Below are 17,383 nucleotides of genomic sequence, written 5' to 3'. Positions count from 1 at the left end.
GAAGCATCCACTTTACATCTATATATATATAATGCACCACCGTCACGGCGTGTACTGGGGGGCATCCCAGCCTGTTGAGACACTTCACGGGCGAGTACGATGTGTGACAAGATGAGTAAAAATGGCACGGACATGTCCTGAAAAGGCACGGACGTGTTAGCCACCCCACATCTTTGTGTCGCCTCCAGCGGCTAGTTCTTCTTAGCGGCTCAAATACCCTCTTACTCCACCGCCGTCTGGCACACGATGGGAGAGGAGCAGGAGCAGGAAAAACATCATTAAACAAATATTTTTAGAGTTCATTCAACTGGTGAGAGATGGAAAGCGGAAGTACGATTTTGTAATTTTAGCCCCGGTTGGAGAGCGCGGTGGAAGTTTCTCGTACTGATTCGGTTAACCGCGCGTCTATGAGGCGGAACGTGCCATCCGGACCAATTTAGGCGTACAGTTGGTACGGTTATAGAAATTCTGGCGAAAGATAGTTTTTTTGCCTTGAAAAATTGAACTTTTTTATATTTCTAAAATCCTGGTATGATACGACCCTTTTTGGCCAGCTTTTGTAGCTTCTTGTTTTTCTTCTGAGACGCGCGCTCTTTAATATTGGTCGTTCGTTGCTTCTGTCGCTGGATCTTCTGCTGTTCGACCTTCTCATTACGTTCCTTCCACGCCTCTTTGGACTTTTTAATTTGCTTCTTGCGCAGCTCTACTTTCTTCGCCAGCAGCGCCGGATCGTCGCGCACCTGAGAAGTAAACAAAAATCAACCGTGAATGCAGGTACACATTTGCAAACGAGAACGGGGAAAAGTACCTTCTGTCCTTCAGTTTTAGCCATGGCCTTTTCCCATGCCTGTTTCTTCTTCACTTCGGCGTACTTTTCAATATCGCCGGATTCTTTGAGCTCGGTCAGATGTTTCTTGTTTTGAATAACTTTTTTCAGCAGTTTCTTCTTATCCGTTTCGATACCTGCAATTGGGAAAGTAGGCGTTAATATGAGGCGCATGCAACACGGTTTGTACCATAATCATCTTACCCTTCTTGGGCTTGTCATTCTCGTCGAGCTGGAATTTGGAGAACACTATTTTACCCTCGGGATTGAAGGTTGGGTCTAGTTTTTTCTCCTGCTTCACAACGAGCGGCTTGTGATCCAGCATCTTGGAACGCTGTTCCTCCTTCTTCGCGGTCATCATGCCAATCTTTAGCAGCTTGCGTTTAAGGGTTTGCTCCTTTTTTAGCTTTTTACGTTCCAACTTCCCACTATCGGTGATTTGTTTGCCTTTGCGAGCCAGTGATTTGGCAGTGATCTTGTTCTTCATAACATCTACCCGGGCCGCCAGTTCCTCGGCCGTATTGGCTGGTTTGTTCGCACCAAACTGGAGAGGTTTCACTTCCTTGTCTGTGTCCAACAAAAATTCCTCGAGGTCGCTATCATCTGCAATGCAAACGGGGTGTAATATATACAATTCTGTTGGCCATTCGCACAAACAAGCATGGCCGGCACATGGGTGTAGGTGGCGTGTATGTTTACCTTTCTTAGATTCCGGTATTCGGAATAGCTCCAGATAGAACTCGATGTCATCATTGATTTGCTGCAAATGTGTTTGCAGTTCTGATTCTTCCTTTCTACCCATATTCAGATGATTACGATACGACGAAATTTAACAAAAAACCACTTCAATTTAACACCAATTTCGCGAACCTCATGCCCGCGTGTTGTCAATAAAATTGTTTTGCCTGTTGCGAGCAGTGACAGATGTCATCGATGCCAACCGGCCGCGAAACACTAGCAGCACAAGAGCTGTACAAATGACATTTGAGAGACGACGTAACGAAATAAAATGCCTGTAAAATGTTCTAATAAATCGTTTTGTACGAATTAAAATCCTCAAATTGTATCCATTCTTGTCCAACTGTTAATTCCAGATCATAAATCTTTTCTAATTGTGCTTTGTGTTGACAAGCACGAAGCAGGCTCGCAAAAATGACTTTTCGATCGCCGCGCGAGCATAGAACATGACATTTGTATGATGCTTCAAGCATCGACTGTTTGTCAAAAATCATCCGAGTCATTGCAGTGCTGGTTCCCTTGTCTTCGTAGTGTACATTCAACAAATCCACGAAATTAGTGAAAATGATCGACACTGAGCTGGTAATTCCCGATAAGGTGAGTTGCAAAAGCATCTTAGCTCGCCAATTCCACTGTGTCATTGTTATCTTTGCATCGCTTGTTTGAACAGGACGAATCCGACACCAGAGCAATGAAGGATGCCGCCAACCCCTTGGAAGAGCCTACGGAGGAGGATCTTTACATTAAATATAAGGTAAACAGTGCCTCAATCAATAGTGAGAGAAGTGGTTAATAATTTGCATTTGCTTCTTGTTGAATTCTGTAGAAACTGCAAAAGATGCTCGAATTCCTAGAGGTGCAGGAAGAGTACATCAAGGATGAACAGCGTAACCTGAAGAAAGAGTATCTCCATGCACAAGAGGAAGTGAAACGTATCCAGTCGGTACCGCTCGTCATCGGGCAGTTCCTGGAGGCAGTCGATCAGAACACGGGAATCGTTGGTTCGACCACGGGTTCCAACTACTATGTGCGCATTTTGTCCACCATCGATCGGGAACTGCTGAAGCCTTCGGCTAGTGTGGCCCTGCACAAACACAGTAACGCCCTCGTGGACGTACTTCCGCCCGAGGCGGACAGTTCCATTTCGATGCTGCAGGCGGATGAGAAACCGGACGTACAGTACGCCGACATCGGTGGTATGGATATGCAGAAGCAGGAAATTCGTGAAGCCGTCGAGTTGCCCCTGACGCACTTCGAACTGTACAAGCAGATCGGTATCGATCCACCGCGAGGAGTACTTATGTACGGTCCGCCCGGTTGTGGTAAGACGATGCTGGCAAAAGCAGTGGCCCACCACACGACGGCTGCATTCATTCGGTAAGTTTCGGTGAAAGAGGACACAACAGAAGTATAGTGGATTTTTAATCGATTGATTCCTTTTCAACAGTGTGGTAGGTTCGGAATTCGTACAGAAGTATCTCGGTGAAGGTCCTCGTATGGTGCGCGATGTGTTCCGTCTAGCCAAGGAAAACTCTCCCGCCATCATCTTCATCGACGAAATCGATGCAATCGCTACGAAGCGTTTCGACGCCCAAACAGGCGCCGATCGTGAGGTCCAGCGAATTCTGCTCGAGCTGCTCAACCAGATGGATGGCTTCGATCAGACGACCAACGTGAAGGTTATTATGGCTACCAACCGCGCCGACACGCTCGATCCGGCTCTGCTGCGTCCGGGTCGTTTGGATCGTAAGATCGAGTTCCCGCTGCCCGACCGACGACAGAAACGACTGATCTTCTCGACCATCACGGCCAAGATGAACCTGTCGGATGACGTGGATCTGGAGGATTTCGTCGCCCGACCGGATAAGATCTCCGGTGCCGACATCAACGCCATCTGCCAGGAGGCGGGTATGCATGCGGTGCGAGAAAATAGGTGCGTATCTCCTTCGATCCGAAGATAGGAAGGGTTTACGAGATCCACGAATTCGTTTCATTTACCTTACCTTCTTTTACCCCTACAACAGATACATTGTGCTGGCGAAAGACTTCGAGAAAGGATACAAGAACAACATCAAAAAGGATGAAACTGAGCATGAGTTCTACAAATAAGTTAAAAAGGTCGCTGTGCCGCTGAAATCGTGTCCCCTTTTGGGAATAGACGATTCTCACCTCGTTCGGTTCGTATCCAGCTCGTTTAAATAAAGTACTATTATATCTTCGACTGTAATACTTCCATTTGTTTAATGTTCTGGAAAGAACAGAAAATAGAGGAATATCGGACGCATATCGTTGACGTTAATACATTTATTCAAGGATGTATACATGATTTTCTTGTTAAACATTGACTTGACCACGAGAACTTTCCTTCGCCTAAGCTCCCACTAACGTCGTGAGTGCGCACACCGACAAACGCATAAACTCTGTGCAACTCACTCTGAAACCCAGTAGCAGGACTAGTCGGGGTCTGTGTCGAAAACCAGACGAGCCCTTGTAACAGTTAACAGCGTATCTTAACTATATGCTTTGGCCTTTAACTTTTCCCCTCCTCTTTTTAGTCGTTTAATATTTGTGGCATTTTATTGAATGTAAGTTATCTTTATATCAATGGCGTTGTTGAGAAGACACATTTATAGACGCATAGATTGGGAAAAAGAATTTAAACAGCTTTAGTATCGGCTCACAGGCGAGTCCAGTACATCGATGGCCGAATGCGCATATAGTCGGGCAAGTTCTCGACCGGCCCAACGGCAGCAACGGCCGGACAACGATCATAGATGTATTTCATCGCAACGTCGCGAACATTCTCGGCTGAGACGCTATCGATTCTTCGCTCCAGCTCATGCAGCGGAACTCGCCGGTTGTAGCAGAGCATTTGCCGACCAATGTCCTCACAGATCGGCGTGGTTCCGTCCAGCTGTAGAAGCATGTTCGTTTTGAGCTGGTTTTTGGCGCGCTCCACCTCACTCTCGGTAACCATCGTGCAGAGGCGCATCCATTCCTTTTGTACGTTGAATAGCATGTCCTCGCACATCAGTGGATCGCATACGAAGTAGATTCCCCACAGGCCGGTGTCTTTGTAGCAGGTGTTGAACGACTGGTAGCTGTGGCAGAGACCATCTGTGGCGGAAGCTACGGCAAGCTTCGATGCACTATTGTGACCGCTTGCCTGAGAACGATCCCAGGTGCCGATCAGCGTGTTCGCCACCATCAGTGGAACATTGTCCTGATCGGTCCAACCGCATCCCTCGACGGCGATGGCAACGTGCGCCTGGGGTAACGAGTCATCCCGTACCCGAACCTCGGAGCCAGTGAAACGGCACGCTTCCGGCAGAGGACCGTTGCCGTCGACGGCTGGGCTCACCTCAGTAAACCACCGATCGGCAAGCTGGACGAGTTCGTCGTGACGCACACCACCCGACGCGGCCAACACGATACGTGGAGCCTTGTAGTACCTACGGATGTAGTTCTGCAGGTCCACCCTTCCAATCGACTGAATGTTCTTCGTCGGACCGAGAATGGTGTTGCCGAGTGGAGTACCCTGGTAGGCGGTAGCATGCAGATGATCGAACACCACCTCCTGGAGGTTACTCTCCACCTCCTGCATCTCGCGCAAAATCACCTCCCGCTCGCGCTCAATTTCAGCCAAGCCCAGCATTGGGTGCTGGACGATATCCGACAGCAGCTCGACCGCGTTCGGAACGTCCTTCGAAAGGCACTTGGCGTAGAACACAGTCTGTTCGCGAGACGTGTAACCGTTCAGATGAGCGCCCATGTTTTCCACTTCGAGCTCAATGTCGGTTTGGGATCGCTTGGCCGTACCCTTGAAGGCCATGTGCTCAAGAAAGTGTGCGACTCCGTTGTTAGCGTCGTTCTCGGCACGTGACCCAGCATCGATCCACAAACCGACGGTGGCCGTCGTCGAGCCGCAGTCTTCACTGGCAATCCGCAGTCCGTTCTCGAGGGTCGTCACTTCCGTCGGGGGAGCGTTTACCAGGGCCCGACGAAACTGGGCTCCGGGCGACACTTTGTTGCGACTGATCGACTGCTGATGGCTGTGGCGGACACACGCCCTCAAACAAACTGGGAACTTTCGCAAATATGCCATCGGAATCGCTCGAACCTTCAAAATCTGTAGATGATGCAATATGTTACTCCAAACTTGCCAACGGATGTCAAACCGAAAGTAGTAGATTGCCACAACCTACTACGACTACAACTGTCAGCAATTGTTAACTTTTTTAAATCACAAACAAAGTATACAACGATGAAAAAATCCGGCAGTTCAAAGGGAGGTCTCCTCAACAACGCCACACACTTTTGCACCGCATACTTCGTAATGCACATCAAGCACGCCAAAACAGTTGATGGAAACCGGTATTTTTTAACAATACAGTGCGTATGCGCAATAGAGGTAAATAATTATCTATACATTGTGTAAATTTACTGTTTGTAAATGTTAAATCGGTTATATAGCGTTATTTGTCCTCTCATACATGTTTCCTCAGTTTAATTTGGTTATAAAGTTTACTTGTTCTTTGCTCACAAATCTGCTAATTTATATGTTTTTATTTCAAAGTTTGTTGTAAAAGCTGCTCGTTAAACATCTATTCTTTGACCCGTCACGTTCTTATTGCGTTTGTGAAAAATGCTTTTCAACCCAGTCCGGTTTATTCTGCCCCTACGTTTCGCTTTTGTTCTCTATTTTCTGGTGTTTCTTTTCCAAATTGCTTATGCTTCAGCACGTTTCAACAATAACATTTCCTTTCGCGTCATTGCTACATCGTTTCGTTAAGATTTGTTCTTTCCTAAAAGCGGTTTTGTTTTATGTTTTACATACTTTGCTTTCCTTTTTTTAATTGAAGGTAATGGCGTTACGAAAGGATCCGCTTGTGTTCACGAAATCGCTTGTGTTTCTAACTAATAGTCACTTAAGTTGTGACCCGTATCTGACGGAGGCGCTTTATACGTCTTGTTTGTTTGTTTGTTTGTTTGTAATTTTGTTTGTTAGTTTGTTAGTTCGTTAGTTAGTTTGTTTATTTGTTTGTTTCTTTTTTGTTCCAGAGTGTCCTTCTGTCCGGTGCAGGTTAGCGGACAATTCAAATATCGTAATCACTTATTGTCTGTGCGTGGGTTAGTGTTGCCCAAAGCGGAGCTCGGATGCCGTCGCATACTTCCCGCTGGCGCTGCACCTTCGGTGGTTTCTTTCTCGTTCCGGACGCGGCCTTTGTTGAGCTGCTCCTGCTGGTACCCCTTCTGGCTCCCGGCTGCCTTCCCGTCTCGTCCAAGCTGACGCCGTAGCTGCTGTTCGAGGCGCTGGTGCTGGCGGTAGTGGCGGTGGTGGTCCCGACGGTGACGCCACTACTGGCACTGGAGTCTCGCGAACGCGATTGGCTCCTATCCACCCGCTCCAGCCGACTCAGGTTGGTCTCGCTGTGCGACACGGCCAGACGCTTGTGTTTGGTGTTGCGGAACCGCTTTCGCTTTCCGCGCACCAGATCCAGCACCGTATCATCCCGGTCCTTGCCGAACGCACCGTAGGCGGGCGTGGCGATCGTACCGGTGATGGTGTTGGTGCGCGCTGGTGCCAGCAGTCCGGCCAACTCCGGGCTGGGTGCCCGGGATTGGACCGGACTCTCCGACTGCTAGCAATGCTCGTTGTCCGTATCCGGCGGTGAGTCGCTCAGTAACATGTGGGCTGCTGGTGAGTCAAGCTACGGATGAAATGTGGATGGTACGGATAGTTAACAATACTATAAGTAGCGTTCGGCTTGACGAGAATTGAACCGAGGTTATGGGTTATTTACTCTATTTACATAAAATGGTTCGTTTCGTTACTTGATAAACTTTTTTAAATATTGCTACTCAACGCGTGAAAAATGGTAGCTGTAAAAACAGGGGTTTCTTGAGATCAAGCTCGTTTTTATCAGATTAAATAACTTTTTACAACGTTTAAAAGGAGACCTCTTTTTCGGTATCTCGATTTTTTGTTAAGTTTTTTACATTTTTCTTTAAAATATCTTCATCATAAATGCTTCATATATTTGTAAACAAATCGTTAATGATGTAGAAGAGCCTCTAAGCCAGGGGTCGGCAAAGTGCGGCCCGCGGGCCAAATCCGGCCCGCCAAATAATTTTATCCGGCCCGTAAGAATATTTAAGTGCTTCATACTAAAAACCCATCCCAATTTTTATCGGATTTGTTCACGACGTCAGGTTTAATTTCTTCCCAAAAATGAAGATGATAATTGTTTAACGAGGTGTTCCTGTTACATGTTTATCGATAACATTTTAAATGTTATATCTTTTACCACTTTTTATGCAACTTTGCTATTTAGAAAGTTCCACTCTCCATTACAAAGGGTATTACTTTGAAACATTGAAGCATCGTTTAAAGTATCCGGCCCGCGCCTTCGGTTTCTCTTTAATCATCTGGCCCTTTTTGAAAAACGTGTGCCGATCCCTGCTCTAAGCTATTAATTTTCGCAAAAATAAAAAGGCTTGATATATTTCTTTTCGACGATAATATTGTCTATGCCAATCCTGTCCGAAAGGAAAGTTATTTACGTGTTTGTTTGAACTTAGCTTATCTGGATACATCTTCTTACCTGGCTGCTGCAGTGCGTATCACTCTTCTCTTCGTAAACCGTGTCGAGATCGAGGGAAGGATATCCGCGGCTCAAACTGTCCCCAGACTGAAGCAATATTGAGCGTTGATTGTTGACTAGCCAAAGAAAGGGAGGAACAAGAAAAGAAACACAAATCCAGTTGAATAACACAAAGAGAAACTAATCTCAGGAAGGCAGTTTTCCTTTCACTGATAAGCTTTTTGAACGTTGTGCGGACATTCCGCAGCATAATGCAGGACACGAGCCGTGTTTTCATTATGGGAAACTCAGGACCGGATGCGTACGAGAAAGACGGACCCACCAATCCACTCCCCCGATTTCCCGGGTTTCATTGAAACAGATTGAATAAGCATTCATCCACCACCGTTCACCCTTTTGCGATGAACAGCATGCTGCCTACAGATATAAAATCACACAAACAGACAGATTTGTGCGAACACAGTAGCAAGGGTTTGGGATGGGGATGCTTGAGAAAATTATACCCTGTGTGTAGCTTTGTAACTTTAAAAGGACAACTACGATTCTGAACAGCGTTCCCATGAAAAGCCCTTTAACATTGAGATGAAACGAGAAACTGTCAGACCATTTTCACCACAAAACTTTTACTTGATCCTCATCAGAAGGAGCACTTTGGGAGGGATAAATTAAGTTTGGCTTAGGAAATGAAGTGCTTCTTGTGGTCTTTACGTCGCCCAAGAAGTTTCGAGTTGGGGCAGTACTATACTTTTCCTAAGTCACTTGAAACGGTACGAAAGATTTGCCTTGAAGAATAAAAAAACCGGTTTCAATCTATCCGAAATCTTTTCCATTCTTCACCGGAACCTTTAATCTTTCCATCCAGTTGGCGTTCGCTTTTGGGACACAAAGGCCGGAGTAACTTTCCCAGCGATAACGATTTCCCTGCGGCATTTGTATGCGGTTTCGGCCGAAGGTTCTTCATTTCATGCTCGACAGGTTCGCATTAACATTAACGATTCAAAATCCAATCGAAATGAAGAGCAACAGGGAACCCCTGCTCCCCCCTCCCTCGCCCCCCCTACTTCCTCTACCATTCGTCTCTCCCGGTATCCTTCGCCTCGGAAGTCTGTCCCTGCTGTATGCATAAATTCAGCATAAATGATTATGATTAAAGTAGGAACGAATATTAACAGAATGCTTTCCCCTTCGCAATCCATACCGTAACGTGTGCGGACACATTTCTTCCTTTTCCAGTACCCCACAATTTTCAGAACTTTATCCGTCACTGAGTGCGATATTTTCAGTTCCATTGACCGGGAGGATGCTTTCGGCCGCGAATGCGATGAAACCTGTTATTCCATTCCCACCCTTTTGTCTTGCCATGGTATAAAGTGAGTTTTAAAAGGATGATCATTGCAGGCAAGATCATTGTGTACATTCACGATTCTTCAATTGTGATCTTCTGAAGCACTTCAATGTTTGATGGAAACGAGCATTGTGCGTTTAGAAGCAGAAAGGTTGCAGAAAAAAATCGACGGACATAATCATCTAACCATAATCTTCTTAACGAGTCAAAATCACATCGAAAGCCACACGAAACCCTTGAAGGTAGAGCATTGTTTTCAAATGGATTGTTCCGTCAATTGTACTGAGTCAATTTTTTTTCTATTGATCGTTGAAAGATTTGTGATTTTCTGATAAAATAAAAATACTGTTTCATTTATTTAATCAATTTTTCAATTTGTTGTACTATATTGAAATAAAAAATTACGCTTATTCAATGGAGATAACTAAAAAAATAGTTTATAACTTCAATTAATACTTCTTTGCAAACTATCTTTCTGCTAAAATGTTTTACTTTCGTTTGACATTTTAAACATCCAACACGTTAATTTCTCTATTTCTATTTCCACATCACGTGCCTTTAAGGGTTCAGGCGGCAAGGCATCAGTTGTCCGTAGGCCCGAGGATAAGAAAGATAGAAAATGAATGGTCTTTTAGGATGGTAATCGCCAAAAGTCTCAATTCTCGTCGCAACTAGGCCTTTCCGTTTGGTTTTCCAAATCGAATGGAACGATAAAGGAAAAGAAAAGAACGCTCAAACGAACGAACTCTAGCTGCGCATTACCAAAAGGCACAATTCTGGCGAAACGCCCGCCACAACAGGAGTGTCGGTGAACTTTTGCCACCCTCTAGGATGTTCGTCTCAATCCGTGGTAGGAAGAGAATCGAAAAAGAAAGAAACGCCCCAGCATCCAAACACCATCTAATGGGAGTAATTGCCACTTCGTTAACGTAGATCTTCCAGAAAAAGACAAGAGCAAAAAGGGATGGGATGGGGGGGTTGTAGGGAGGGAGGAGAGGGATGAAAGGAACAGCTAAAAAAGTACACGAATAAACAGAAAAGGCGGTTGCATACCACGCCTTCCTGATTTAGGCTTCGTTAGGCCGAACCACATCAAACGGCGCCATACGACAATCCTGGCAGAGTACGTGCCGCCTGCCAAGAAGTGTGAATCAATTATTTATTTACTCATTTATTTATGTATTTACGCATTCATTACCGCAAGGCTGGGTTGGATCTTGGCGCGTCGTTTCGCTCCGCAGAACTTTTGCCAATGTGGAGCAAGAAAAAATCGCTAAGCAACTGGCAACAGCTTCCTTTCTTCTTCGTAGGTAAAGCTGCTCGCGACCGGATGCAGCCATCGCAGGGAAAATGGGAAATTCATACCGAGCTGTCGGGGCTTAGAATTTGTGTACAAACCACAGAAGCTTTTCTTTAACGTGCGTCTGCGTGTTTGTCGGTTTCCGCGCCGAGCCGCGGTATGTGGAAACCACAAAAGGGCCACAACAATCAGGCGTGTGTTTTCTTAACGAGGAAAATATACATTACTGACGCTGGTAGCAGCCTCCTGCTACATGAACCATTCTGTTTTTGCCCAGAATAATTGTCGTTGATGTTAAGAAAATAATTCCTATTATTTTTCAACCAACGGGAAAAAACACCAATCTCCATCTTGCTTCATTAAAATCTCTTTAAAGAATTAAAGCTATTTTGGCGAAACATTTCTACAATTTCCTCTTCTTACAAACCAGTATAAACACAATAAAACTAAAGAAAACCAACGTATTTGTTTCATCCTTAAAATCGTGCGGCAATAATATAAGTTTGTCGCAAACAGACACGTAGACTCCCAACTCCCCACCAAGTTAAAATAAAGTGCACGCTTTATGACCTTTAACACTGTCTGCCTTATTTCATGGCTGTCAGTGAAAGTCTAACTGTAACGAGAGGGTGGTGAGTTACGTGGCCTAAATAAAAGTGGCTTGAAAGTTTCCAAAACATGACCAAATATGTTACTAAGAATAACTGATAAACTGATTTAGATAACTAATAAAATAAAATAAAATGAAAGATTATAAATATAAGCAATTATATAAACTTTTAAGGCATCGCCATATGACAAGCTGAAAAATATCGTTATACAATACATTTTGCAGAACTTTTGCGTCTAACTACAAAACAATAAAAATGTGTGTTAAACAAGAGACCAAATGCTTTGGGGAAAAACAAAACGAATGCAATGTCTTGAAGAACCATTCAACGAATCGTGCGATTTTAATCCGATAATGCGCTTCTGGTGTTGGACGTGGTGGCATGCCGCTTCGAGCAAGCGATTAGATTAACTTTTGCCAGAACACGCTGCGTGCCGGTATTTGCAAGGATTTCCTCCACGGGCCTGGCGTGCACTGTTTGTGGGTGTTGGGGGCGTCGAGGTTGTCCTTAATCTTGTTTGTATCCATCTTCCGCCACGCGTTGCTAAGCGAACGCAGGAAGTCGAGCACTAGCGTGTTCAACACGAGTGTTTGCATACATTTAGGCGCGTTCGCAATGCTCTCAGCTTCAATTAGCTTTGTAGTGGCTTCGCAAGCGAAAAGCTTCACATTCATTTCCGTTGTTTATTTATCAGTGCTCCCCGCGGGGGAGCTGGTAACTTAATTTCATCTTATGTTACTGGCCGTCTGATAAACGACATTCCACACCGCATCATGAACGGTTGGTCCTGGTGGTCGTATTACGTTGTCGGCATGATCAGCGCTTGCTCGGTACTATTGTGCGCGATTTATTATTATCGTTATTTACGCACAACTGCACTTACACTACGTCTGTTACATTGCATGTCCTCCCAAACATACACACGCACACATACACACATGGAGGATACGGTACGCACAGATTGCGCTTTTATTTATCAAAATAAAGGATCTTCATTGGAGACGATAAATCTCAATAAATAGGCTCTCGGCTAGGGATACGGAGGACGCGTACGCTTCTTGCCGGGTACAGCGCCGGAAGCGTATGAATTATCTACCATTAAAAGTGATTCATGGCCGCGAGTAGCGTTCACACCACGATCCACCTACTAACGACCTATTAGCCTTGCTTACATCCTTTTCGGCGTCGGGCCAATTCCAGCCATGCTTTAAGGTCGTGTACTGTTTTCTCGAAATATCACAAATACATCACCGACCACTTGGTTTTGCAGGCTTTCGCTTTGAGCGCTTTCGGGCGGATGCCAGCGCTATTGGTAACAGTTAAACTTTCCACTCAACCGTCACAACTTTCCTCTAATCGTACTAAATCGAGAGACAACGGTCGCCGATAAGCCGACACGCCATTGACATTGACAACGAGACCCTTTTATCGACACCCTTACAGCGTCCCTTTTTTTTTTGGGTTCACGACCTTTCTGCACACCAGACCAAGATCTCCGAAGGGAGCGCCGTGTCGTTCCGTTTGCTTAACGTAAGTAATTGATTCAATTTTTGAACAATAAAAAAGAACAACTTTGACGCTGTCCAACTTTGGGCAGTGAAATTTATTTCATTATACCAGCCGGACTATGTGGCAAGGCCACAGATAACCTAACTCTCGGGTAAGTTTTCGTCTGTCGAAACTTGGATATTCAAGGCTGGTGGTGGTGGTGACGTTGGTTGGTACTACAGCCCGCTGAAAGTTGGAGAGCATAGTTTGCACATTCTTTACCATACCCCTCCCGCAGAGGTCTGCCTTCTTGTCCTGGCTACCAAGTTTTATGATACTGTATGGGCCACCCATTTTGCCCCCACCAGTCCTACCTCCACGACGAGCGAGTCATCATTTCCCGTTCGTGCATCTGCGTGTCGGTGCATCGGCAATTTGGCCTTCCGTAGGAAGTTATACGGCGGCAACATTTTGCCGGAAGAATTCGCTTAGCAGCTAGCAAGTCCGGGGCATGTTTGCGCTGGAATGGGATAAGTTTCGCTGGCAGAGCAAACTACTGACATACCGAACTAAACCCCTCTTCCCGTTCCGGCTTTCCGGCTCGGGAAATTTTCCTCCCTACCCTTTATCGACCACCATAGAAATAATCCCTCGTTGAACCTTCACCATCACGGGACCGGAAAAGGAGTAAAGCCAAGGGCAAGGACGCAAGCAGACACAAAAACACTCGTACGGATACAGGAACCGTTACGTCGTCGCCGTCGTTACGACATCGATGACCAACATTGAACCACCGTTTTCGAGTCGTTTTTATTAACTTCCCCAAAGAGTTGCCATCAAAGATGCAATCATGTTGAATGAATTTAGCCTTTATTTGGTGGTTACGATTCTCTCTTTTCGCTATAAATTTAGTTTTGCATAGATAAATATATTTGTTGGAATTGTTTTAGTTGAACATCATAGCGCTATTAGACTGGATTTGCAAATAATTCTACCCTTCAAAATTGTAGTGTAATTGAAAGTTTCAGTGTTCGATTGTTTGTTCGAAAGGTTATGTCTACTTCAATCTTAAGAAAACTAACTAAACATATAAATCTAAAAATTAATAAGTAATCGAATGGTTATAAACTACAAGTAAAAAGAAAACTTTATTTATTACAAAAATTAATGTCTGCTTTTTTGTGCACATGATAAATGCAAATTGACGTCTCAATCTGAACCTTGTAAATTATCACTGTCAAGTTCAATGCGAGTGTGAATGAACATCGTTTGAGAAGATTAGAAAGTGCCAATAATATTATTGCTAATTTTAAATAATTTGAAAAATTATCGTAACCTTAAAGAATGAGTTTTAAAGATTGTGTTTGTAGTGCATTATTTGTGCATCTTTTGTAGTTTTTTTAAACATAGTTTACGTGCCCATATCAGGACTGTTTCCGTTCAATAGGCAAATATGTTCAAACAAAATAATTTCGCCACTTTGTTGCGGGCAAATATTGGCCACCGTTCAATCATTATTGCTTTACGTCCCCCCTGTCTTTTCTCTTTCTCTTTCGTCCTTCACCCCCATGCTAGTGGCGGATACTTACGATGGTGGGAGTTGAAGCGTACGAGCGTGATGGTGTTCGCCTGCAGGTCGAAGTTACGCCGCCGGTCACGTTCGCGGGCTATCTTCGCCCGGCGGCGCAGGCAGCAGATGACCAGCAGGGCGAAGATGGGAAAGCCGACGATGCAGGACAGTATCGGTACGACGATCGTTTCCGGCGACACTGTTTGGAACGAGGGAATGGTGCGTCAAGTGCACTGATGGTGGTGGTGATGGAGGTGGTGCCCGCAGAACAAATAAACTCACCTGTTGGATAGATCAATATGTCTACCTTCCGGGCCGGTGGGTCGGTCGGCGCCCGTGCGGTGGTCACCAATGCCAGCGGTGGCGTACTGTTACCGTGGGCGGCCATTGAAGCGGCAACGTACGGGTGGCTCGGAGCGCTGACGGTGGAAACTGGACTGTCGGCGTAGGCTACACTCGGGACGACGGAATTGGCGATGTCTTCATATCGACCGGCTAATTTCGCTGACCGTGGCGGACCCGGTGGGTGGACGATCGAATCATCTCTGCCGTTGCGATGGTCGGTCTTGAAGTGGCTACGCTGGAATCGTTCGACCGTCGCACCATCGAACGGTAATAGCATGGTAAGCGAGGCGAGTACGGCAGTTTCGGCAGTTCCGGATCACCCACGAGACTGCGGTTTATTGACTTTGGCAACGATATTCATTACCCTTTCCTCCGAACGGGGTAAGAAGGGAAAAATTGGCCACTTCCCGGGGGCGGAAATGTCGAAAACACGCAAAGCAAACAACCGAATCACCGAAGACAAACAGTGCCCTTTTTTCGATTTCGTAAGCCAAACAAAAAGTCTACATTCAGGCGCTGCCTCGGACTCGGACGAATCTCACCACCTCCGCGGGGAAGCGAACGGAATGGATCGATTGGAGATTGGTTTTTGTGGGAGATAATTTTTCCCCGACAAAAAAAAGGACCGACACCGCCTGACACGGCCACAAAACCGTTGCGTTTTTCCGGCGTGGAGCTCAATAAATGAAACGCCACGATTGTTCGTGAACTTCGAACTCGAGCACTTTCCCGATGTCGCCGATGTCGAATCAATCAATTGTTTTATCGTTTCATTTTGGGCTGAACCAAAATGCTGCCACTACCGAGAAGCACCTCGGAAAATCGGAGTCTCTAACGGACTCTTCTCGTTTTCCTTTGGAACACGTACGGCGCCCGTTGAAACACTTCGGTTGATGATTATTTGTTGTTTCGAGGTTTTTCCCTAAACCACCGAATCGAGTGGGCAGGCGGGAATGGGAAACTTTATTTTCTTTCCCGTAACTTAACCACCACGGCACGAACGCACAACCGTATCACTTTTTACGAGCGGCCCCACGAAAGTTGCTGACACGCGCCGAAAAAAAAAATGGGCCCAACCCAACGCTCGATGCTCGTTCTACCAGCTACTGGGCGTCTCCATCACGTCCAGGACGTCCGCCGTTCACTGGGGCACACTTAATGGCACGAGATCACTTCCGTATTCACGGCACACACTCACAACTCGGGAGAGCTGCTAAACAAATGCACCGCACGAAACCACATGTGACCGGTGATTATCACGTCAGGTGCGGAAGCGTTACGCTCCGCGTGGGGAGGAGAGGTAACGGTACGCCCAACGAGGGCCGGTTTGTTTGTTGTTTCGTGCTCCTGTTTGTAACTATCGAGTTGGCGAAAGGTGAAGTGTACTTAAACTTTAGTTCACCCTCAACGCGCCACGGAGAACACGCCTGCTTGGATCAAGCGAACAATCAGAAGTAACTGCGTTACACGACGACGCGAGGATTGCCTCGGAGCCGTCCGTTCAAGTGGTGTCAGCTCAGCTGGTGGTCGGAATGGAAGTGGTGCTGGCGATTGTGCTTGGAATGCCTCCAACCGTCGGCTGGCGAAACGGAATGGAGAAGCCACAACGAAAAAAACAAAATCGATTGTAACACACGCGCGCCCAAGGAAAACGTGAAAATCTGTTCCCGACGTGCGGCGGCGAGCACCGAGAGTGAGTGAGCGAGCGAGCGAGAGCCGGACGGTCACCACATGCTCCGACGCTGGCGGCGGCCCAACAACTACTACCCAACTACTACCGCCACTCGCGCTAATGGTGCACGACCGGGTTTCGGTTACTGAAAGCGCTACTTCGAGCTGGTGGAGGCGCCCGGTGGTCTCGAGAAGGGGGCGAGCAAAGCGAGAGCGACCTATAACTAGCGGAATCGAAAGAGACAAATTCGAGCGAGCGAAAGAGATAGAGGGGAAAAGAGAGAGAGATAGAATGAAAAGATAGGCTGGACGAGTAAGCGAGAAAGGGTGAGGGTTTGTTACATTCCGCATCCGTTTGTAGCGATGCAGAACGAGATTTTCCCACCCGTCACTGCCTTGCGTCACCCCTTCCCTGGCCATTGGTTCCTTTTCTCGCACAAGGAATTTCCTTCGGCGTGTCGCTTGCCACCTTTCCAGTCAGCTTTCGTGGCGTCGGTGCAGTTTCCGTTACAGTCTGTTACAATTTTTGGTCTGTTTTACAATCCAAAAAAAATTTCATTTATTACACATTTTAGGGATAATTTTTAGTGGTTAAATTATAATTCGTAAGAAACAATAATATTGTAGATTGACAGGTTGGTTTTTGTATCAGGTTATTGAAATAATATAAATTTTTTTATCGAAAATCACCACAATACCATTTCAACTATGCAATTATCTAATCATAAAATTTAAAACGTTAGCTTCATACCCTTAGTTAAGATTCAGAACTTCATTTAATGTAGCACATAGATTACAATTCTGCCGAAGAAATAAATTGTGAATAGTAATATACAATACTTGAGGTTCTATTACCATTGAAAAAATTGTTTACCGAAAGTCAC

At 45.8% G+C, this 17,383-nt stretch overlaps 4 protein-coding genes across 4 annotated transcripts; 1 reads left to right on the top strand and 3 right to left on the bottom strand.

Annotated features, from left to right (window-relative positions):
• Positions 1 to 518: 518 nt before the first annotated feature.
• LOC131288014 (surfeit locus protein 6 homolog) lies at positions 519 to 1,695 on the bottom strand. Its single transcript, XM_058317111.1, has 4 exons — positions 1,526 to 1,695; positions 1,031 to 1,429; positions 809 to 963; positions 519 to 740 (listed from the first exon to the last, which is right to left on the bottom strand). The coding sequence occupies exons 1-4, from the start codon at positions 1,626 to 1,628 to the stop codon at positions 519 to 521; spliced, it is 879 nt and encodes a 292-aa protein (XP_058173094.1). The 5' UTR covers positions 1,629 to 1,695.
• Positions 1,696 to 2,027: 332 nt separating this feature from the next.
• Positions 2,028 to 3,783, top strand: LOC131289722 (26S proteasome regulatory subunit 6B). The gene is made up of 5 exons (XM_058319025.1): positions 2,028 to 2,161; positions 2,235 to 2,318; positions 2,391 to 2,941; positions 3,012 to 3,497; positions 3,589 to 3,783. The coding sequence occupies exons 1-5, from the start codon at positions 2,129 to 2,131 to the stop codon at positions 3,671 to 3,673; spliced, it is 1,239 nt and encodes a 412-aa protein (XP_058175008.1). The 5' UTR covers positions 2,028 to 2,128; the 3' UTR covers positions 3,674 to 3,783.
• A 458-nt stretch (positions 3,784 to 4,241) lies between these two features.
• Positions 4,242 to 5,669, bottom strand: LOC131284413 (mitochondrial-processing peptidase subunit beta-like). The gene has a single exon (XM_058313266.1). The coding sequence runs from the start codon at positions 5,667 to 5,669 to the stop codon at positions 4,242 to 4,244; it is 1,428 nt and encodes a 475-aa protein (XP_058169249.1).
• A 1,537-nt stretch (positions 5,670 to 7,206) lies between these two features.
• LOC131284411 (uncharacterized) lies at positions 7,207 to 15,105 on the bottom strand. Its single transcript, XM_058313265.1, has 4 exons — positions 14,766 to 15,105; positions 14,503 to 14,682; positions 8,170 to 8,285; positions 7,207 to 7,275 (listed from the first exon to the last, which is right to left on the bottom strand). Exons 1-4 carry the CDS (start codon positions 15,103 to 15,105, stop codon positions 7,207 to 7,209), a joined length of 705 nt encoding a protein of 234 aa, XP_058169248.1.
• Between the last annotated feature and the right edge of the window lie 2,278 nt (positions 15,106 to 17,383).

Source organism: Anopheles ziemanni, chromosome 3 (assembly GCF_943734765.1).
Source record: "Anopheles ziemanni chromosome 3, idAnoZiCoDA_A2_x.2, whole genome shotgun sequence".
NCBI classification, from domain to species: domain Eukaryota; kingdom Metazoa; phylum Arthropoda; class Insecta; order Diptera; family Culicidae; genus Anopheles; species Anopheles ziemanni.
The sequence above is the reverse complement of the archived record's forward strand: the minus strand, read 5'-3'. Positions and strand labels throughout refer to the sequence as shown.